This window comes from Cebidichthys violaceus, unplaced genomic scaffold, assembly GCF_023349555.1.
Source record: "Cebidichthys violaceus isolate CVI_PGR_0920_01 unplaced genomic scaffold, fCebVio1.0.p SCAF_12, whole genome shotgun sequence".
In the NCBI taxonomy this organism is placed as follows: domain Eukaryota; kingdom Metazoa; phylum Chordata; class Actinopteri; order Perciformes; family Stichaeidae; genus Cebidichthys; species Cebidichthys violaceus.
This window is the reverse complement of record NW_027176285.1, coordinates 6,894,516-6,918,531: the sequence shown is the minus strand read 5'-3', so window position 1 is coordinate 6,918,531 and position 24,016 is coordinate 6,894,516. Positions and strand designations below refer to the sequence as shown.

The following is a 24,016-nucleotide window of genomic DNA, read 5'->3' as shown; positions in this document are numbered from 1 at the left end:
CGAGCCACATCTCTTCAAAATACATTTGACTCAGTTTGTTTTATGCTGTATTAGATTTAGATTTAATACCTGCCATTTCTCAGAATGTCGGATGTCAACAAGCTAAAGAACATAATTATTTTATTTGGGGATAAAAATGATTGAATGAGACTTTGCAGTAAAGTGACTATATTTCGATTTATTTGTTACATCCCTTTTCATTATTTAGATGGACTACGCTGGGTCTGTGTCTCCATCTGGTGGCTGATTCATAAAAAACAGTTCACTGGATTTAATTTACCTATCGCTTCAAAATAAATTTTCAGCATCGGTTGACTGAACAGACAACAATTTAGCATTAGTTTTGAGAAATTAGGGGCTCTGCTAGCCCCCTTTAGAGGCTCCCGTGTTTCATTACAGTCACAAAATCAAGCAAACTTAATTTAATCATCACATACAGGTACATTCATGCAGTTTGACCTCTGGATTTAATTAACTCATTCTAAGCATTTAGGAGCAGTGGGCTGCTGTGAAGCAACCTGAGGTTCAGTATTTAGCTCAAGGACACTTTGAAATGCTGACAGGAGGAGACAGGGATTTAAGGATGACCCGCTCTTTCTCCTGAGCCACAGTCGCCCCTACGAAGCACCAAATACCACCTCTAACATGCATTATAACATACTTTATATTGATTGTTTAATCCCCACAGATACAGAAGAAACTACATTTGGTGTGTAAAGGGGAGTTACATGCTGGAACTATTTCTCGCCGAACAACGGTATATTCATCCTCCCTCTGCGCTCACTGTTGTTTGTTTCCCCCTGCTTTCGGTCTTTATGCTAAGCTAGGCTAAGCACAGCCTGACTCCAGCTCACAGACATAACATTGATATTCATCTAGTCGTCTCACTGTCAGAAAAAAAATTTGAAAATGCTTCATGCAAAATGTTGAGCTGGTTCTTTGAAACCACTTTATTAATCATTAAACATTTGGCTTCCTGACTTTAGTCCCTTAAAAATACGATTCATAACTTTATTAAATGTGGTGACATATTTACACATTATCTTTTTAAAGTGGTAAAGATACACAGCATTTTACAAACTGGTAACACTGATCTCCGCATCCTCTTTCACAACTCCGCCGCTGAACATTACTTTGTCTAACATTACACTTTCTACATATTTTGACACATTCTTCTTCAATATATCTCTCTTAAAGTGCTTCATATTGCCACACTGTCACAACCTCGTGTTTGCATTTGCTGTATTTAGCATGTAAACATGTTTATCTCTGCTTTCAAAGGCATTTCAACATGGAGGTCTATGGGGATTGACTCACTCTTGAAGCCAGCCACAAGTGGCACAAACATTTAGCTTTCTAGCAATAAAGGAAAGTTACAAAAGTGCGAGACTACAAGAATTAATGCTAGACTAGGCTAGGCTAATGCTAGGCTGCTTAATGCTAGGCACTAAAACTGAAGACAATCTCCCTGGTTTTGTTGCTAAAACCATGTGAAAACAGTTATTGCAGAACTGATCCAAAGTCTTTAGGGCTGCCCTTTGAAGTAGAAAACACATGCACATTCCTCCGGAATCTCCGGCTCCCTCCGGACTCTCTCAGGCTGGAGCCGCGTCCTAGATGACGTTGACCAATAACGGCGGGTTATCCTCATGTGGAACACCCGTACGTCCAGTGGTGTTTGGTAGTTACAACGGGCCCCAATGCACGCTTGTATGACGGGCCCTAGTGTGCTCTAGTTACTAGCTATGAAGCACACAAACCGTGGGCTGGCGACTGTTTGTAAAAATAAAGTCAAAGGAATCTAATATAAGAAGCTTTGTTCTCCTCTTGTCGCACATTGGTTGGTGGACTACGGTTTTAAAGCCTCGAGGTTGGCATTTGTCGCCATCTTGTTTTTTGCAACCATTGAACTGAAGTGACCATATTTGGACTGAGGAGTAGTGATGCCATATATGGTTCTTGTAGTGGTAGCGACCCGTCAATCACAAGGTAGCACCGCCCTAAAGCATACCCTGCTTTAGGGTCTATTTGACTCTAAATGGACCATCATTTACTAAATGAACATCATGCTGTATAGCCTATGATTATATGGACACAATTGAAGAGATTCAGAACCAAAAGTATTAAGGTTGTAATACCGTAACTTTAACTTCTTTGGGCTCCAACATTTGAAAAAAAATCTCAATGTACTTCTCATATCATCAATTTTCAGAATTTTCAGCTTTCCTCTTCTTCTTCTTCTTCTTCTTCTTCTGCTTCTTCCTCCTCCTCCTCTTCAGTGTCTGCATCCTTTGCCGCAGTCTTGGTCATCTTCCAGCTGAGAGTCCATTCACTGTTTGGCATACCGTCTTCTTTGTGCTTCAGTCCCATGCATCTCTGACTCCGGTGCTCGGTGGAGAAACATACTACCTCGTCCTCGTCCGGCTTCTTCCAGCGACAAATCCTCCACGACTCTCTCCAAGCCTTCCACTCCTCTACCTCCTCCTCCTCCTCCTCCTCCTCATCATACTCATCTCCTTCTCTGTGAGCCACCGCCACCATCCACGACTGCTTCCAGGAGGAGAAGGAGGTGTTCAGTTTATGGAACTGCAGATGGAGTGGGACATCAGGTTTGCGTTTGATGCGTTTCTTTACTTTGTCTCCCTTGTTGTCTTTCTCCTCTTTCTTGTCTGCGTCCTCGCGGCCGTCTTCCTCCTCTTCTTTGAGCACCGTCTCCTCTGCTTCAGCATCCCCTTTGTCCGTCTCCTCCTCCTCGTCTACTTCTTCATCCACTTCATTATTGTGTACCTCTTTCTCCTGGTCTGCTTCATCCTCTTTATCTTCCTCGTCCTCCTCTTCTTCTGCCTCTTCATCCTCCTCCCCTGTATCCACACCATCCTCGTCCTCTACTTCATTTTTCACCTCCCTGGCTACTTTTTCCTCCTTCTCGTCTACTTCTTCGTCCTCCTCATCCTCATCCACTTCTGTATTTTCAAAGTCTTTCTCCTGGTCTTTGTCCTCTTCATCCTCCTTGTTCTCCTCTTCCTCCTCATCCTTCCCCCCTGTATCTACACTATTCTCATCTTCATCCACTTCATGTTTCATCTCTCTGACAACTTTGCCCTCATTCTCGTCAACCTCTCCGTCCTCCTGTTCCTCCTCTTTGTCTACTTCTTTCACTTCTACTTTGTGTAACTCTTCCTTTTCATCCATCTTGTCATCCTCTTCGTCCTCCTCCTCTTCCTCTTCCTCCTCCTCCTCCTCCTCCTCCTCCTCCTCCTCCTCCTCCTCGTCTGCTTCTTTGTCCTTATCATCCACGTCTTCATCTTTTTCCTCCCCCTCCTTATCTACTTCGTCCATTTTACCTTTTTCTATTGCGTCTGTGTCCTCCTCCTCATATTCTTCTTCCTTGTCCTCCTTGTCTCGTTCCTCATCTTTGTCCTCCTTATCTGATTTTTCGTCCTCTTCATCTTTATCCTCCACCCCATTTGGGTTTGTGTTTTTGTCCTCCTCCTCCTTGTGTGCTTGTTTGTCCCTTGCCTCCTTATGTTCTCCATCCTCGTCATCTGCATCCTCCTTATGCATTTCATTGTCGTTATTCCTGTTCTTGACTTCTTTCTCCTCCTCTTCCTCCTCCTCCTCCTCCTCCTTCTTATGCTTGTCTTCTTCTTTGTCATCCCCCTCTTCATCTTCCTCCTCACTTTCCTCTTCCTCTGGATCTTCTTCCTCCTCCTCCTCCTTACGTACTTTATCATCTTTGTTCTTTTTGTTTACTGCTTCGTTTTCCTCTACATGTTCTTTTTTGTCCTCCTCGCTGTCTACTTCTTCATCCTCCTTCTCCTCCTCCTCCTCCTCCTCCTCCTCCTCCTCCTCCTCCTCATCTACCCCTTCATCATCCTCCTTATCTTCTTCAACCTCCTTCTTGTTATTTTCTTTGTCCTCTTTCACCTGTAGTTCTACATCCATCTCTTCCTTGTCTTCTTCTTTGTCCTTCTCATTTTTGCCAACATCTTCCTCCTCCTCCTCATCTACTCCTTCATCCTCCTCCTCATCTGCTTCTCCATCCTCGTCATTGTCCACTCCTTCATCCTCCTCCTCCTCTGTGTCACTCATCATCTCGTCCAGTTCGTCCTCCTCTGGTTTGATCCATCCTCTAGGAGTCCTCCAGGCCTCCGTCCATTCTGTGCTATCTGTGATCTCATCGTCCAGCTGTGACGTGAGGAGGAGGTTTGAGTCTTTACGTCTCTTAGTCAGCATGGCGCTGTGTTGATGATGAGACTGCAGCGAAGCCTGGCACCACCTGTGGATATAGTCGTAGTTTGGGTTTTAATTTGAGCAAATCAGTTTGATGGATGGAACAACAATTGAGTACTTTGAGTCTAAAAACTGCAGGAGCGAGAAAGAACTTTTGGATTCTATATATATATATATATATATATATATATATATATATATATATCTTATACTGTATATACGAGTTCATTTTAATACAATCTTGTACTATATTTGAGTATTTCTATTTCATGCTAATTCATTTTTTTACTGCAAGTGCAAACATTGCACTTTTTCTAGTTCCCTCTGTACAACGAGCACTTTTATGTTGACACAGGACACCAACAGTGGTTTCCTGGTTGAAAGTTCTTTGTTTGTTTGATCGGTCCATCCTATGCTGACTTTCTTGCTCTTTATACTACGCCAGTTGCTCTGACTGTCTAATAATGATGAAGATGGGTTTACATTGGAGTTAGTTAAAAGCCCAGTGCTCTTTCAGATGCTAAAGGGTGCCTCGTTGCGTCACTATCATAAGGCGAAGGTCACTGACCAAGTATTGGTACTTGACACATTGGGAGTGAGACCAGGTTGGCTGTAGTATCAAGTTGAGAAAAGTTTAACTTTAAATGTCCACTGCGACAACCTGAAGACAACCAAACACACTTGTTTAAATTGTGTCTTGTTTAGAAGCTATTAGCAGCTGAACCGTTAGCTCCAACTCAACTATGTAAAAGTACTTCAAACAAATGTGGGAAAGTTCAATGGTTGCAGTGAATGGCTTCACTATTCAATATGATTTAACTTTTAAGAGCTACCGAGACTTGAAAACAATGTTTAGAATTGACCAGCTTTGATGTGCACCAGTATAGTGGCCTGCTAGTGTGAAGTAGGTGTGAAGAACACGTAACCTTCCACGGTGCATTTCAGGAATTTGCCCTAACAACATCTATTGGTTAAAGTGGAGGATTATTGTTACGGTCATTGGGACAACCAACACCAACACACCTGGTCTGCAGCCTGAATCCCCAGCAGAAGCTCCAGTTCTTGTGCCGTTCTTCTTCTTCCTCCAGAGGAGCAGCAGAGAGCAGACAGGAGTCACTCCATCCGGGCATGAAAACATTGTTGATCCTCATCAGTTCTGTGGTTTCAGAGCTTGCATTTGGCGTCTCGTCCTTTGCGATGTCTTTTGGTTCAAGCTCAGTACCGGACATTTTCCATGAATCCTCCCAGTCTGAGAGCTCCTCCTATTTGAAGATCACAACACACATTTTTAATAACTAAATGGGTGTCCTGGTTGTTCAGCGATCATGAAGCATCTAACCTGACATGTAAATCTGTGTTTTTTTCTTATAATGGCCAACACATTTGAAAAGGAAAAAAAGAACAAGAAAACAACTGATTTCAATCCCCACCTGTTCCTCTAGTTGTTGTACTTCATCAAACTTGTTGCTGAGGTTTTGTTGGTAATCAGGCCAGATACGATCCCATTCCTTCTTTTCCTGGCTGAAGGCAAAGTTTATGAATTTCCAAGTACCGGCCCAGACAGGAAGAGAAAAGACGTCTATCTCAGTTTTGCAATGCCATTTTCTTTCAAACAAAATCTCCCACTGGAATTGTTTCTCCTCAGAGCGCTCCAACTGGGCAGGACTCTTCACCTGGACAGTGGAACAATGAAGACAAAAGATGGTTAACAAAGTGTTGCTTGGTCATTTTGCACCTATTGACCAGTTGTCTCTATTCTTGTGATCTGGGGAGGTCATGGATGAATCAGCGTGAGACAGATGTGGAATGATTGATTGATAGATGGACGGGACAAACGCACCTGCTCAGCTGCCACAGGTTCTCAGCCAACTTCTGACAAAACCACGCAGACTAGTTTATACGCACCAACATTCTGTCAGATTGGCTCGACTGAACTCCTGATACAGGTACTTTTTCCTCTGCAGAGAGTACCCCCTCAAGGTAGGCGGTATTCTTAACTAATTGTCATAGTGACGTTCCATGAAACTGCTGGGACATCATCTTCAACGCGACACAGACACAGTGCGTTCTCTTGTTTTCTCTTGCTGGATCCTTTCGTTGGTGACCAAGCAGAGAAACGTCTGTAATTTGTCAACTAACCACGGCTTGGCTATTTTTTAAAATCTAAGTTGAGGTGGATTTGTGCAAGATGTCCCGTGTCACGCGTGACACGGGACATCCTGCACAAATCCACCGTTTTTAGCCGCACATTTTTTTCCACTCAACTTAGATTTAAAAAAATAGCCAAGCCGTGAGGCTCTAGTGATGATTCTCACCAATAGTACAGTTAGCTTCGAAACTTGATTGAGGTGATACCAAAGAAAAAAGCAGATACCAGGTACTATCCACAACTTTTACCAATGGAAAATAACAAAGAACGGTTCCAAGCGATTCAAGTCAAAGCAGTGGAAATGCGACATTAGTATTCCCTTAACTCTTTTGGCCTAAAGGTTGAGCAACACCAAATACTCATAACTTAGTCAATACTTAGAAAAAAAACACTCAAACTTCCCAGCACCAGCCATGACTCACACACTTTGCCCATAATATGACTAAAATGTGACCAATGGTATTAGTTTTAGTGTCTATTAATACAAAGTCATCAGTTTATGTCAGTCCTGGTACCTGTTTCCAGGAGTCACTCCATTCATCAGCAGGAGACGCCCATTCGGCCTTCGATCCGTACTCCTTTGGTTTGTACTCCTTGTTGTTTGCCAGCTCTATGGTTGTGAACCCTGGGATTTTGGTTTTTGTCTCTTTGGCCTTCAGGTAAAGATACTTGGGAGGCTTCAGGCTCATCCAGGAGTCTTTCCAGCACAGCCTAAACACATCCACTTCAACTTTACGTTTTGGCCTGCGAAGTTTGGGCGAAGCTGCTTTCTTGGGAGGAGGCGGAGGAGGAGCAGGCTGGTATTTGGGTTTGGGAGGAGGGGCGACGACTTTGAATTTGATTTTCGGCTTGTTGTTTTCCGCTTCATCTGTGCTGGTGGTGAGCTTCTTGAAGTCTCCATTGGAAACGAGTGACCAGTGATAATTCCACTTTGAGAAAGATCTGCACATTCAAAAAACGAACAAAGAAACATATGAAATCAACTCATATATTGTCATAATGAGAGAACACGTAGTGATGGCCATTGGACCAAGGCCGTCATATTAGACCTGCCTGTGTGTATTATATATATATATATATATATATATATATATATATATATATATATATATATATAGAGCAGTGATTGACCGAACAAGTGTCTTGATTCTACGCAGTGAATGCAATGCTTCTGTAGCGGCACCACAGTTGTCTATGTGTATATTTATTCAAGTATGGGCCACATCAAAGAGCATTTCCATTGAATTATGATGGACAACATGTTTCTGGATCTGAAAACTGAATAGATTGTGCCTAGTCTATGGTGCTAGAAGATGAACATGCTTTTTCCACCTGAAATCAGCCATTTAGGTAGTGTTTCCCCTCAATTAGCTCCATTATTCAGTCAGTAGTGCCTACTTCAAACAAAAGATTTTAGGCCTGATTTCCCATCTGCAAACAGTTTTTGGAACTCCCAGAAAAAAGACCCAGATCAGAGGCAAATTGGCGTTTGCTCGGCGCTTGTAAATCTGCGCTTAAACGCCATTTGTGAACTGTTCAAAGACGCTAGCCGAGACACTCGCAGAAGCATTGCAGACGCAGATATCTAGTAAATATATTGACCTGTCGGGGAGCTTCAGCCAATGAGAGTTGAAAACTGTATCAATAGGAACATGACTGTGTATGTTGCACAAAAGTTTGGTGGAAACAGGGTTTTCTGTGAACGCCTGTGCCGGTGACAACATCAAACAAGCATCACTACAAGGGAAGTTCCGCGGATTGCTTGAACAAACAATCCTGTCGCATGTATGGTATAACATCATTGACTCCCTGTCCCCAGTCATGTAGTGTGAAAACCACAATGACTTCAAAACTCCCAATTACAAAACCAGCGGTTTCAACAGTGCAGCGAGCTGATGACTTTGAAAGTCTTGTAGTGTGAACTCACCAGTTGCAGGTGACAACAGCAAAAACCTGAGAATCTTACAGTCAGTTCAAGAGCAGTTTTTAATGTGATTGTGTCCACAGTTTAGCAATATTTTCAAGCTCTTTACTGTGAGGTGAGATTCATTTTGTATGATGCTAAACTTGATCAGTATTGTGATACAAAAAAAACATCACATATCCTCACTCTTTGAAGGAACTTTTCTTCTTCCATTCGGCTTCCTGTTTGCACTGGTCTGCCACGCTCTGAGCTTTCTGCTCCCATTGGTCTCTTAGCGGCCCGTTGCTGAAGGAGTTCTTTGCATCCTTTTTTGACAACATCCTGTTGACTATAAGACACACACAAGCAACAAACATCAGAAACAACAACGAACGTGTCACTCGTGGTGTTATGTTGCATTTCTACAGTGTCACTTCTCTCTATGGCTGTCTCGTTCAAGTGCTGGGGAAAAACCACCAGACATATGATACATACAAAACAAGAAAGATAGATGAATGAATTAATCCAGTGTGGGTCCAGTTCTCAGTGCAGTCGGTGTCTTGTTGAAGACCGACTGGTCAAACTGTGACACAACACAACAGGCGTCACTCTATAATTAAACACAGGTCAGCAATGTACTTCAAGGACCAACAACACCAATAAAACACCACAGCGCCGAGTCTGCAAAGATGGAGATGCTGTTACTACTGGTGGGTTTAACATGTTTAAATGTGCAATGTGTGAGATCTTGGAAAACGCCACAAACAATATCTATCTGGTTAGCATGCTCATTTCAGATATCTCTGCAACACAAGATGTCTTTGACATAATGTCAACACTGTAAGCAATTCACATTCTCTTCATGTTAGTATTTCTTTTATGTTTTAAACTTAAATTCTGCAGTGCACCACTACATAATTATTTAACTTTCAAATTTCTGCCAACTCAATTGACTTGTGATGAAACATCTACATTTAATAAACCATTTTCATTTACATTTAAATATACAATTTAATGATTTTGTCAATATTTAGTCAGAAAAAGACAAACATGGCTGTTGTAAAAATGCATTTGGTTGTTTGTTGTTTGACTTAAATCTCTTGATGTAAGGATGTCTTTGAACACACCAACAATACACTTTCTGCTCTCAATTGTTTTACCATGCAAAGATAAAAAAGTGATGGTGTTACAGAGAACTCTGTGTAAAATTGAGGTCAAAGTCTTAAATCCCTGCCTGTCTGGAAGATGGACTCTGGGACTTAGCAGTGTCTGTGTTGATAATGAGGCTGAGTTATCCAAATAACTGTGACTCAAATTTAGGAAATGAGCTCATGCCTCAGGCCTCTGCATATGATCATGAAGAAGACCCCTGAAGTGCTGAGACTCAAATAACAGTGACCTCAACATCTGAAGTGTTTCTTAAAAATATGGATACGAGTGTAGCCCTGCTCCTGGGATACACAATCTTTTACGAATAATCAGAGTTGTTGGATGGTGGATTTCCTTTATCTTTTTAGGCGCAAGTTAGCAGCTTCCCCTAAATTGTGTTAAGCTAGGCCAAACATGCCCTGGACCTCTATCTGTACTGAACTCACAGAGATCAAGCTAATATCCATCTTCTTATCTGACTCTGGAAAAGTCACCCAAGAAGCTAATATTCGGAACTATTGGAACGTTCCATTCATAAAAGCAGTGTGGTTAATGTCCAGATTTCTGTGTTTAGTTTAGCTTAGCAGAAAGACTCGGTGGCTCGAGGGTTGACTTAGTTTCATTTCATAAAAATGTTTGACAGTTAGGATTTCAGCATAAAATACTTAAAATGACAGAACTAAAGATGTCTTTTTAATCCCAAACATTCTTCTTCCTTCTCAAAACATGGCATTTACATTACCCACAATGCAACTCGACTAATGACGGTTGGGTCGGAGATTCAGATGTGTTTTGTTAGCGGCAGCTAATGTAGCCTCGAGCCGCTGGCCTATAGGATGCAAAGATATGGAGCGGACTACAGAGTTCTGGTATACTCACTTCTTTCTAACTTTACACCTCCAGATTGTTTGCATTTTCAAACGGGCAGTCTTCTTGTCACTCACATGACCCTCAGCTTGCAAATTATAGAGCAGTTCCTCAACAGAGTTTAGCCTAGCCCTAGCTTAGCACAAAGATTGCTAACAAACCTCCTTCAAAAACAAAAACACTACTAGAAACACTACTATAACTAGAACTCCTCCCAACACCACCAGCACTGTTGAAATTTACACAATAAAAAAAATCAAATAATTATATATATATATGTGAAGTTATAAGTTCAATAAATTCAGAGAAATCATAAAACCGACTTACCTGATGTCTTTCTGTCTGTTTCTCTCTCAAGGTCTGTCTGTTTACATCCGCTGCTGTGACCAGTAAGTAAGTTTACATTAAGGTGAACTGCCTGTCTATCTCTCTGTCTATCTGTCTGCCTGCCTGTCTATCTATCTGTCCTCAGTCTGTTTTTGCAGTGCACTTTAATCAGCTTACACTCAGTCTGCCCTGTATATCTGCTGTGTGGTGAGCAGACTTCCCTCTCTGCTATTTTTACATCATACGTTAAAAGATCCAGAGCTGCAGCGCTAATTTTAGTGTGAGGCAGGGTGAGGCCATGACAAACATGAGCAGCCTGGAAATGCAGAGAAGCCACTTGAATTGGATGAAAACACAAGTGAAATCAATCTTTATTAAACAGGTGCCACAACAACATCAACAAACATGTTAGCTGTAAGCCTGTCTGAGCCCATCAGAGACCAGTGCAGTGTGCTAACCAGAGGCATTCTGCATGTTGAAACACAGCAGTGACATATATACTGACAAGGGTCCAAGTAGAAGCTCCGCCTCCGGATGACCCTCCCTCTGGCAACCAGCCAATCAGTATGAAGATTGTAAAGCAGTTCTTGGCATAGCGTTGTTGGCATCCAGGGCTCCTACAGTAAAGGTTGTTCTCATAAACACGTTTAGGTGACTGACAGTTGGAGCACTTCAAGGTTTGGATTGACATGAAACTCACCAAGGGTCAGAGACAAATCTTTGGACATAAAAACTGAAGGAGAAAACTACAACTCCCATGGAGTTGGTCTATTCCTTGGCGTGTTCCAGGCAACCCAAATTGCCCAAGATGTATGATGCACTCATAATATATCTCTATTTTCAAATGTCGTGATTATGCATGTTAAGAACCAATATGACTCCATTGGCGCACAAATTAGTACGTACTTCCATTAATAGTAGAAGACATCAGTTGAGAATGCGGTCCCGCAATGTGGCATGGGACACATTCGCGTAACCACTGCTAAAAGATCGTGGCCATATGCGGCCCAGACCCCCTCCGAATGTGATCTGAGTAATCGGACTTCAATGCGTCTTGGGTGCATTCACACCTTTCCAGAGCTGTCCATTTGTGATCAGATCACCAAAGATGCATTGTTGTGAATTCCTTCATGCGGTCTAAATGTCAGCTTCTGGGCAAAATTAATAATACCTCTGAATCCACTGAGCTCGAATCATTCACCTGATGATGGGACAATTGCACATTGAGTGCTCAGCCAACTAAGAATCTCTAAACCTCTAAAAACGTAACACATTTATTGCGCATGTTAATGCCAGGTCCGAACAAGGTTCTTTACATTAAACAAGCATCACAGCAACATCAGAACCGGGGATGAATGGGGCCTCGTCGCAGCTAGTTTCACACAGGCCCCCTTTACACCAGGCACTGAAATGCATTTTGATCCAGATTGTATCTAGATATGATTTATATCTATCCGATTGCGATCCGATCACCCAAAACACCTTTAAATGCAAGGTGTAAAGGAGGTAACATGGTGGCCATGCCATCCTTTACCAATTTTGAAAGTTAATAAATCTCCCAGGGGTGGTGATTTACACACTACTACACTGTGTCACACCATGGTTTAAATCCTTCTTATAAGTGCAAATATTAAGGGACAATATACCTTTTTCCCAGCAGACATTTTGACAGAAAAGCACAAGTGATCCTGATAAAATGAACAACGGCTCTGTTCTATTCAAGTGATCCAGCAAGTCATCACAGGGAGTGAGCATGCACAAAAGCAGGGTCATGGAACTGCTCATGAAAATGGAATGCAGTTGTTATAAATGTTACTGTGTAATGTAGTACTGTACACCCTTCTCTCTTTCCAGTGTACCTCCAACTAAATTGATCTTGATAATCAGGATAAAATGGTCACCTGACTGCTTGTGTTTCTTGCTCATCTGATTTATTTTTAGTGAGATCAGTGTCTGTATGAGACACGGGGCTTTCAACTTACCCATCTGAGTCATTGTTAGATGGTCAAAGCAACTGACATCGTATAAAGAGTGATAAAGGTGACTTAGGGAGGATGAATGGGTCAAACATACTTATTTAATCATAGTTTTGTTACATAAGCTATGTACTTAACTAACGTACGTAACAAGCGTAACAAACTTTATGCAAGAAATTTACTTTTTTTAACCAAATCACAATATTTTCCTATACCTAACTAAGTAGTTGTATTGCCAAAACCTAACCAAGTACACCTAAAACTACATAAACCTATGTTTGTAATTTATTTTGAAAAAAAACTATGCATGTGACGAGCAGAAACTGTACGTTTTTATTGAACACAGAAGTTTATTTTTGAAACATGCCCAAAACGGATTCCAAAGGGATACAAAGAGCATCAAAGTTTGAAGCGTGGACCACTGACCAGGCGTCCGTAGGTATGTGACGAGGTGCAGGGAGAATATGTTGGACGAAACACCTCGTGTCTAGCTGCTCATCATTATTTTTAACACATGAGGTCCAGCTGAAGTTGAGTAACGCTTGTAAACAACTATTTCTTCACAGAGAGGACAAATAAAGTCACAAGGCTTAGTGACGTGCAGCATGACTCAGCCTAATACATGTTTGGTAACACTTTATAATAACTACACACTATGAAGCATTAGTTAAGTATGAGTAAACACTTAATTCATCATTTATAAAGCATTGTTCCTACATTAACACTCATTAGTATACAATTCACAACAACAGTTATACATGTTTTATTCTTGATTAATAAGCTTGTCTATTATGTGTTTCATGATTGTGTTTTCATACTTTATAAATGATGGATTCCCTATTTGTAAATTAAGTATTATATATATTACAAACCAATTATTAAGGAGTTGTAGATGATTAATAACATCCTTTATAAAGTGCTAGTAAATGATTAAGAACTTATTTAGATGCACATTATTCATGCATTTTTATATATATATATATATATATATATATATATATATATATAATGATTTAGATATGCACTAATGGTTAGGGACTATGTTAATATATGCTTTATAAATGTGTATTAATACTGCAATTCATGATTAATACAGGTAGCTACTAGTCATTTATTAAGTATTTTGTGTGACCTCATCTAAAGTGTGGACTATCTATGCTTTACAAAGCATTTATAAATGACATTGAAAGGCCATCACTGCCTCATAACCCACAAGAGAAAAGACAAATAGACAAAACACAAAGTGATCTGGAACATATCAATTCATATCACATATCATATTTATTACATGATGCAAACAATGTACTGTAAATACAAACCTCTCAGCCATTCATTCATGTAAAAACAAAACAAACAGATTCTCCTTCAGGAGAACATGGCTGATATAAAACATTTGCAAATGTACAACTGGAGCTAGCCAGGAGCTTTGCATATTAGTTTACATTTACTTATTTAATTATTAATTTAAACCAAGGATATCGATCTCCAACTGTTCCCACTTTTCTTCAGTTGCATGTCCCGATGGCAGGCAGCGAAACTGCTCATTGTTTACAACCGCGAAATGAGAATTCCTGCTTTCAGACGTCATCAACGTGTGACAAAGGAAAAGCCTGCGTAAACGTCATCAACGTGGGACAAACGTTTCGCTCAGGAACTGATACGGAAGTGCCCTTACGCTATGGAAAACGCAGACTTAAGTTGAAAGGGCGCGCGGACCCGGGCCAGAAAGAATGACAGCTGACGGGCATTGGAGGCCAAAGCTAAATAAAAGCTAAAGTGAATTACTGAACTTTGTTGATATATAGAAAGGACCCTTCGGCGGTTCTAGTGCTAAAGCAGGTCACTCAGCAGCAGGAGACCCTTTCACCTGTAACAGGATCCTCGGGTCACATAAAACTGCAGGCCAGGAGGCTCTCAACCAGGCTCCACTACTATTTTTACAACAACCGCTCTGAGTCAATCAGCAAGGACCCACTGTGAGACCATTTTCATATCAACAGATATTTATATATCTAAAAAGATATATTAAAATACTCAGATCACATTGATTTTTTGTTTGGGTTGCTTGCTGCCAGCAGCCATCTCTGTCAGCCATACAATCCCAATACAGTTGCAAATTGGGAGGAACTGCTGATTCTGAAAGTATTTAGTATCAATGGTTTAAATTAACATTTGTAGTTTTCACTTTGTTTTATGACCAAATATCTGCAAAAATAATGACCTTCAGCATGTACTTTGTGTAGTATTAATTAGCTAATGTCAGCATGCTCACATATTGAAATCTTTTTTTTTTGCATCAAAACTAGTCATACCAGCAGCAATGTGAATTTGCGACACCTTTTTAATAAAAGATTTAAACGGATTTGGCAGAGGACCAACTACCAGGATCCTAAAGCACAGGGCAGCATTTATCAGTCTGTCTAAGGTAAATTAGTGTATAGTCTAAGCTACTGTAAGCTATTTGATTAAGCTTCCTTGTAGTGAAATGCTCTGAGTGAATTTGCCAGTGGTAAACAGTTACACGGTGCAGCCCTATGTATAGCCTTAATGCTTCAGGCAGGCCAAACTGCATCTACGAACGTTGGATTAACATTGCGAACAACTTTAGGTTTAGGCAACAAAAACAATTGGTTAGGTTAAGGAAGAGATTGTGTTCATAACTTTTGTAACTTGATGTTAAGGACATAAGCTACGTAACATAAGACTTTTGGTTTCACACAGGACATGAACAACGGCCTCCTTGGTAAAAGTTTGGTGTATTTTAGACCCATCAATCCACCCCAACATCATTCCTATGAGGATTTGCTCTTAGGGGCATCTCAATAAATAAACATGTTCTATTATATATATATATATATATATATATATATATTTATGAAATATATGAAATATTTAATTTCATATATCTATATATATATAGATATATGAAATTAAAGCACCGCTGTGCCAAAGAGTCCCTCCATCCATTTAGCCTTGAAGTGCCCCAACTCTCCGTCACATAACATCCTCTGTGAGAAAATGAATCACACTAGTGATAGGCTGAGGGACTTAAAAAAAACTAAAAACACATATGGTTCTTTAAGGTTTAATACACCATTAATGCTTCAGTGGTTCAGACAATCTGCAGTCAGACTCACATTAAAATTCCTTTTAATTAATGATCTCTTGAGAGCTGAACTTGTGTAAAAACTGTACTGGTTTTGGGTTGGTAGAGAGAAGTTTCCTGTTCAAGTTTTCAATGAAATGAGTGTTGAGGTAGAGCAGTATCTAGTGGACATTAGAGGACCTGCCACTGAACCCTCAGCTGGCGTATTAAACCTGGCCAGTAGGAAAGAAAGAATTGCATTCTGTGAAATGTATGCAGTTGCATTTACTTCTGAAGTCCTTCCTTTCTGTATCATTTATCTACTGTATAACTCTCTCATTAGTATCTATACCAACTCTCTTCTTTATAATCCTCTTACCTTCTCAGTCCATCTTCCTCCTCCTCTTCCTCTGTAACCACCTTGTATCCTGACCATCCTTCTCCTCTCTCCCAATGCCCTCACACCATACTGTATCTCCCTCAAACCTGTTTGTCTTCCTCTGTCTCATATTCATTCACACACAGGCAGGTGTGTAGCTTTCAGTGTAACCAGATATTCATTCTCAGAATGAAACCTGAACTCCTGCTGTCGTCTGTAAATCTGTCAACACTGAACCAGCTGCTTCACCAAAATTAATCTTTCAATTCTATAATATTTCACATCACAAATGGACGTAATGTTTATGTGCTTGTGTTCTCAGCTGCAGTCCGTCTGCTCCGTGACAGCAGGTGAAATTTAACGTCAGCGTAAACCACGGCCTGTTTTTGACTGAATATAGCTGATAAAACGTGTAGAGCTGATTCATGTGTTTATTTGAAGCGTTCAATCAGACACATCATCACCATGGAACCTGACAGGAAGTAGGGTTGATCAGTAATGATGACGAGGGCTCTTGGTGGGTTGCGTCACAATGAGACAGACCTTGGCCCGCGTTGTCCTTCGCTGCTCTCCGTTGTCATGACAACACAGCTGTCCAGTCCTGGACTAAAGGATCAGAAGATTCAGCACGGCGAAGATTTGCAGTCAATTAAATCATGATTCAAGAAAACTAAAATAATATTCTTCAATGTGAGAGACTCCACCCACCTGTGACTGCAGCGTGGCGAAAACCAGCTTTATTCCAACACACACGCACGCACGCACGCACGCACGCACGCACGCACGCACGCACGCACACACGCACACACGCACACACACACACACACACACACACCTGTTTTTAACCACTGGGAGGTTTGTAGCCTGAAAAAGCAGGTTTTCATATGTCAGTATTGTGCATTACGATTGCTGTGTCAAGCAAATGTGACTTTCATACTGTGAGCGACAGACACTAAGCTTTTATTTGTCTTGGCTGCATATCTGTCACACCTACGCAAGATTGTATTATTAGGATCATCTAAATTTGTCACATAAGTGAACTGAGATGTACTCATTCGGAACCAGAGAAGCTCTGTGCGAATGAATTCTGACTGGGAATCCCCATTGGGAGTTCTATCATCCAATCCATGCTAACTCTGTGTTTGGTAAAGGCCTACAATTAGTTCAAAACACATGTACAGCAGTAGTCTTTGCAGAATACGCTTCACTAATTGCAACAAAAATGTACTGTAAGCGTTTAGTTGTTTTTTTTGTCAGTGTGGATTGATTGGCGAGTGACCGTGTTAGCTAGTGACTCTTGGTCGAATGTGTCCACAATTGCTCAAAGTGACGAACAGAACATGTAGGTGTCCTCGTAAAAACATTTAATACATTTTTAAAGACACACTCACCTGTGTTTGTTATCTTTGTCAACCAATAACATAAGAGCAACCACAGACGCATTCGGCTGAAAGTCACCTCCACCACCACTGTCGCTTATTAACCTAAAAAACCTGTTGATCTGAAAAGGTCATGATCCTGTCGAAATTCTGTAGAACTTGAGTCCGCTGTTGGAATATCGATTCTGAAAACCTCACCTGCAACAACCAGACCTCTTCCGTTGCAACGCATATTTTTTATGATGTCGGATGTAAAAGGTTCTATACTATGTTTAGATACAGACACGCTCAATGTGTAGTAGTTCTTGTTTACACATTGTTTTGTTTCTGCTGTCACGACAACTGATCGAGTATAAAACTGGCACGAGGACTTGTGAATGTTTCCTGTTAACTAGGTAAGCAGTAACTCCTGGACTGTTGCACTGAGAGGACGGTCATGACGCTCTCCACTCCCAGACCTGATCTATTGTGGATGTAGACTCAGTCTTACCAAGGTTTCCTGAACGTTCGAAACGCGCAGGGACCATCTTTTCCTGCATCTCTGGCTCTACAGCCGCATGTACAGCCGCATCTGCAGCACAGTGGAAATTTCATTTATTGTTGATTGATGTTTGGAAAACTGAGCGGTTAATCTGGTGCATCAACATTCAAATGTAAATCTGTTTCAGTGGTTCAAAGGTCAAAAGTCCAAAAAAGTTTAGTATGAACGCTACTTCTTCTATTTCTTGCAACTTTTACATCAATCTAGAAAAAAATATATTTTTGAATGGAATATGTCATATCATGCCATGACATGACAGGTCACAGAATGCCAGTTGCAATTGTAACATTACCCACTTTTTTTTAGAGTCAGTTAGAAATAGTGATCATCAAAAGAAGCAATGTGAAGATACAGTTCAATACGACCAAGTTGAGCTCATTTGACTTTTTTAACAAAATTAAGCTTATTTGTTTTCTCTCATCTCATCTCATCTTATCTTCGATCGCTTATCCGGGATCGGGTCGCGGGGGCAACAGCTCCAGCAGGGGACCCCAAACTTCTCTTTCCCGGGCCACATCAGCCAGCTCTGACTGGAGGATCCCGAGGCGCTCCCAGGCCAGTTTGGAGATATAGTCCCTCCACCTGGTCCTGGGCCTCCCTCGGGGTCTCCTCCCAGTTGGTCGTGCCTGGAACACCTCCCTAGGGAGGCGCCCAGGTGGCATCCTTACCAGTTGCCCGAACCACCTCAACTGGCTCCGTTCCACGCAAAGGAGCAGCGGCTCTACTCCGAGTCCCTCACGGATGACCGAACTTCTCACCCTATCTCTAAGGGAGATGCCAGCCACCCTCCTGAGGAAACCTATTTCGGCTGCTTGTACCCGCGATCTAATTCTTTCGATCATGACCCAGTCCACATGACCATAGGTGAGGGTAGGAACGAAGATTGCCCAGTAGATAGAGCGCTTTGCCTTGCGGCTCAACTCTCTTTTCGTCACAACAGTGCGGTAAAGCGACTGCAATGCCACCCCAGGTGCTCCGATTCTCCGGCCAATCTCACGTTCCATTGTTCCCTCACTCGCGAACAAGACCCCGAGGTACTTGAACTCCTTCACTTGGGGTAAGGACTCATTCCCTACCCGCAGTGGGCAATCCACCGGTTTCCTGCTGAGAACCATGGCCTCAGATTTAGAGGTGCTGATCCTCATCCCAACCGCTTCACACTCAGCTTCGAACCGATCCAGTGAGTGCTGGAGGTCACAGCCCGATGAAGACATCAGGACCACATCATCTGCAAACAGCAGCGATGCAATCCTCAGCCCACCGAACTGTAAACACTCCTCCCCACGACTACGCCTCGATATCCTGACCATGAATACCACAAACAGGATTGGTGACAAAGCGCAGCCCTGGCAGAGGCCAACCCTCGCCGGAAACGAGTCCGACTTACTGCCGAGAACCCGGACACAGCTCTCACTATTTGTTTTCTATTCATTGTTTATTTTACTTGAATATTTATATCTATTTCTTTTTTAGGCTTGCATTATTTCACTTAATATTGATGTTAGTTAATATATGCACCTTTTTTAAAAAGGTTTATATGTTTATTGTGTTAGGTTGTATGAATATATTTATAAATATATGTTGTTGTTTTTACCCATAAAAAAATCACAACGAAGGGGTGCCATGTTTTAAAAAAAAACTTTGAATAATAAGAATGAAAAAAAATAAATAAGTCTGGAATAAATAAACTCTGTATTATTAGTACACTAGCCTTACCTAAAATCACATTTAGTTTTTGTTGATAGGGATCTCCTAACTAATTTGCCACAATAATTTACATTATTAATTCAACATTTATAATGTACCCTGTGTAATGACAGGAAGGCTGGCAGAGCTCAGCAAGAGCAAGACGACAATCAGAGTCTTCATCATTCTGGAAAACACACACAAAAAGGACAACAGAAAAAGTGTCACTCTTCACTCTCATCCAAATGTCAGTTAATTTACAGCATTGTCAGGGATGTTCTAGCCTTTATAGTTTTCTAAATCTATTAGCTCTTTTTTGATTACCTGTTTGGCCCCCCTTGTTAAGCTAAACCCGTCCATTGACCACAGATGAGTGTAAAGTTCCTGCAATTCAACCAGTTCTGTATCAAATAATGATTCTTAGGGCAATGAAAATCAACAACAAATAAATATCCAGATCTCCTCATATTAATTGAGACATCCATGTGATGTCATGATATCGTTTCAAGTTAAGCATTTCTCCACTTAATAAATTATTAGCGCATTATTGTCGGCATTAATTAATTAACGCCGACAATTATATTATCGCGCGTTAACGCAGTTTTTTTTATTATTAAGCTGACATTTTTAACATAAGAACTGGGCAGCGAGCGGTGAACAGCTGTGTTTGTGTGGCGTCTCTCCCTCCCCCCCGGGTGACAGCCCGGTATGGAAACCCTGTCAACGTCGGTCCTGCCTGTCTCTCTCTCACACACACACACACACACACACACACACACACACACGCGCGCGCGCGCGCATCGTCTCGTTACAGGATCAAACGTGACAATATTAAAATACATATTGTCGTGTTTTTAAATAAACATATAAGCACTTGAGAACAAACTGCTCTCAACTGCAACTCTTTATTAGCAGAACTTCCACAAGCACGTTACTGCCTACAGACTCCCTCCAGGTTCCCATGCCTCACCTACATTCCCCTGTGTCCTAAGTCCCTCCAAGTACCGCTTCTTATCACCCTCTATGTACCAATGTACATTTATAACAAATACCAAACATATTACACGCTAATCAGCGTTGCATATGTGTCTGACCAAAGAGTTTTTACAGTTTTTTGTTTGGAATATGTATAATAAGCATATCATTTAGTTATCACTACTGAGAATTTAACAAACACAAAAAAAGAAGAAAAAAACATGACATGTTTGTAGTTTTCAAGGTGTATATTTCAAATTGCATATATTACACACATGACAATAGAGCTGTGAACACTGGCTGAATATCTATGATCAGAATCATTATAACTGTATTATAACTGCTACTGTGTAAAGGAATACTGCTGTTAAAAAGAACCTTATTTGTTTAAAGTGTTTGCAAACTAAATGTTATTGCACTTTTGTTCATATAGCAGTACTTTTAAAATAAAAGTGCGCAATACACAACTATACCTACATCTTTTCAACTTTTTTTTGTTGCCCTTGTTTTATTTTTTGATATATATTTTGTTCTTGTTTATTGTAAACTTGTGTATGTACAGCAAAGTGGAAACCGGAGTCAAATTTCATGTATGCGCTAATAAAGCTGATTCTGATTCTGTTTCTGTCACGATTGGGCTTTGGCTCCTGTGTTCCTGTGTCTCTGTCTCTGTCTGTGTAGCTCCGCCCCTGGTCTCCTCCTGGCTCCCTCCTGTGTCTCTGAGTGTTTCCTGATTGCCCTCATTCCCTACACCTGTTCCCAATCACCTGCCCCTGGGTTTTCTCTCTGTCAACCCCTCTCATATAAACTCCCCTGCTTCCATGTTCTGGTTGTCGGATTGGTTTTGTTGCTTCCCCATGTGTGCTTCGTGTTCCGGTATTTTGTCCTCGTGTTTGTTTCTATGATTTGTGACTTTGCCTTTCTACAGTTTTATCAGATTCTATAGCACTCTATATTCATTTAACAAGATAACTTCTTAAATGTTGTCCAAACCTGCCAAAATTATGATTTAAATCAGGTACTCTCTAATGAAAGAGTAAACAAAAAGAGTAACCAGGGTTATGAATCTAACCAGACATTTGATGCCAACTTTCACATTTCAGTTGCTTAAAAAAATATCGAGATTTATCACCCAGGGCAAATGGTAACAAACAAGAGAAACTGCAAACTACTTCTACAAATCATGTGCAGTGTGTGAACTCACCTTCAGCAGCTTCTGCTCAAATATGCACCTGTATCACACACCCTGCTATTTATATCCGTGTGTGTGTGTGTGTGTGTGTGTGTGTGTGTGTGTGTGTGTGTGTGTGTGTGTGTGTGTGTGTGTGTGTGTGTGTGTGTGTGTGTGTGTGTGTGTGTGTGTGTGTGTGTGTGTGTGTGTGTACACTAGAAAGACCAGAGTCAATGGACAGGCTCGTATATCTTCATTCTTCCTATGGGCAGTTCAAAACCAGGATATCTCATGTTCAGAGACTATGGAGTGAGTTTGGAAGCGATAATGTGAAGTGCCACTACTAGACAAAGCACACATCTTTTGAGTAAACCTACCCACTCAAATCTGAAATGAAGGAACACAAACTAAACAATCTAAGAGCCCAATATGATCAGAATCCTAACGCATTAATTCACTTCCCAACAATGATGTTAACAGAGAGGATAGAGCTGAAACAAATGGTTTCAATAACCACAGAAGAGACCCTGCACACAAATTTCTCTTTTTAGAAGATGAAAATATATTTTTTTTGTTATTCAGCCTACATTTTACTTGAAATAAGAGAACATTTATTTGAGTATATAATTCATCCAGTTCAATTTGAAATCTGACAATAAATATTGTTTGGATATTATTCAATTGAACTTTCTTTGTTTGATTTGACAGTCAGATGGTGACTACATACAGACGTTAATACAACTGTTGGCTACTTCAATATACATGGGACTAAATCATAAGACATCATTTGGTGTTCCAGACCTTTGGAGGAGAAAATTCTCTCTAACTGGACCTCGCTGAACTTGAATTGAATACCCCTGACCTACAGGTTGTGTAACGCACACAATAGCTCACTTTGTATTTAAGTGTTTTTGAGAAGGACTCTGAGTGACTCAGGGCCCTAAGTATTAAAACACAGCATCTGCACAAAGACTGATTTTGTACTATGTGTTGGGTGTCTTAATATGCTTGACAAACAACAGCTGCTAGTGGTTCAAACCAACCCTGTCTCCTAAAAATGATGTTCCCCCTAAACTAAAATGCATTGTCAATTACGTTTGACTAGAAACTAGGGATGGGCGGGTGAAGCCTTGTGAAGCATTGAGGCTTTCTTCCTATTTGCACCGAAAAGGATTCGAAGCTTCGGGGCTTCACTTTGAAGAACAGCGACATCTAGTGGCAGACTGGAATTAAAGCAGCCGTTTAACAGTGTGGCCGAAGCACTCGAACAACACCTCAATGTTTAAATCTCACATTTCTGCAGTAAAAGTCAATTAAAGCTTTGTTTTCATTCATGGATTTGATGTTATATACAACCATTATCGATGTTGCTTATGTCGTTTTTTACATTGCAATAAAATTAAATGCTGGTTAATAAGAAACTCATGATGGGATTCGATCCTTTCCACACAGAACGGAAAAGTTAATCATGAATGTGTGTTACCCACTGGACTATAGACAAACATATACAACATAGTGCATTTTTGTATATTATTATGGCCCTAAAGTTTTATGCCAACAGATTTATATATAGTATTTGTCCTTTATAGCTTATATTAGTGAGGCAAGATGTAATAGAAGTGGCAGTGGAACGTGCTTATGAACATGAGCATGGTGAAAGTGGCAGTGATTTGTGCAACATTGTACTTTTCACAGGTTTTTATTTAGAAATAATATTTTCTCCACTGTGCTGGGCTTCAGGCGGCTCCTTTTCTGGCTGACAATTTCCCCAGCCTTTGAAAAAATTCTTTCACATGGGACAGATCTCAAAAGTACATAGTCAATCTACACAATACATTACCTTTGCACTTCCACAGTGGCGGTGGCAGTTGAATTGGTCCCCTGATTTTGTGCTTCCACATGACTGTCCAACAAGGCCCAGAGGTTGTAATCCTGGTGTTGACTTGAGCTCCCCGCTGTTGGTGCTGGCTCAACAGAATTTGCTTCTGCTGGCGCCTCGCTGGTGATAAGATCAGCACACTCGAGTCAGCCTTTCCACCGCAGCTTGACAATGTCCCTGGTTGCAGAACCCAACCTCTTTAAACCTAGGGTCCAGCAATGTGGCCACAGACAGGGCATTCACTTTTTCCAACTGGTGGAATTTGTCAGCCAGGTTAATCTGGCTGACAAACCTCCTCTTGCACTCAAAGCTCTCCT

The 24,016-nt window shown here is 41.0% G+C and overlaps 1 protein-coding gene and 1 long non-coding RNA gene across 2 annotated transcripts; both read right to left on the bottom strand.

Moving 5' to 3' along the window:
• Positions 1-921: 921 nt before the first annotated feature.
• LOC137868999 (glutamic acid-rich protein-like) lies at positions 922-10,792 on the bottom strand. The gene is made up of 6 exons (XM_068706074.1): positions 10,629-10,792; positions 8,493-8,634; positions 6,898-7,324; positions 5,664-5,906; positions 5,257-5,495; positions 922-4,279 (listed from the first exon to the last, which is right to left on the bottom strand). Exons 2-6 carry the CDS (start codon positions 8,624-8,626, stop codon positions 2,218-2,220), a joined length of 3,105 nt encoding a protein of 1,034 aa, XP_068562175.1. The 5' UTR covers positions 8,627-8,634; positions 10,629-10,792; the 3' UTR covers positions 922-2,217.
• Positions 10,793-16,872: 6,080 nt separating this feature from the next.
• On the bottom strand, positions 16,873-19,854 carry LOC137868637 (uncharacterized). The gene is made up of 3 exons (XR_011102234.1): positions 19,794-19,854; positions 17,938-18,018; positions 16,873-16,932 (listed from the first exon to the last, which is right to left on the bottom strand). It is a non-coding gene; the product is annotated as an uncharacterized lncRNA (long non-coding RNA).
• Between the last annotated feature and the right edge of the window lie 4,162 nt (positions 19,855-24,016).

What these genes read in the sequence shown, in the direction of transcription:
- LOC137868999 (XM_068706074.1), bottom strand. Translation starts at nt 8,626, where the DNA reads ATGTTGTCAAAAAAGGATGCAAAGAACTCCTTCAGCAACGGGCCGCTA. An exon ending in TACAACAACTAGAGGAACAG is followed by an intron (nt 5,496 to 5,663) that starts GTGGGGATTGAA and finishes ATCTTCAAATAG; the next exon opens with GAGGAGCTCTCAGACTGGGA. An exon ending in GGATTCAGGCTGCAGACCAG is followed by an intron (nt 4,280 to 5,256) that starts GTGTGTTGGTGT and finishes CTATATCCACAG; the next exon opens with GTGGTGCCAGGCTTCGCTGC.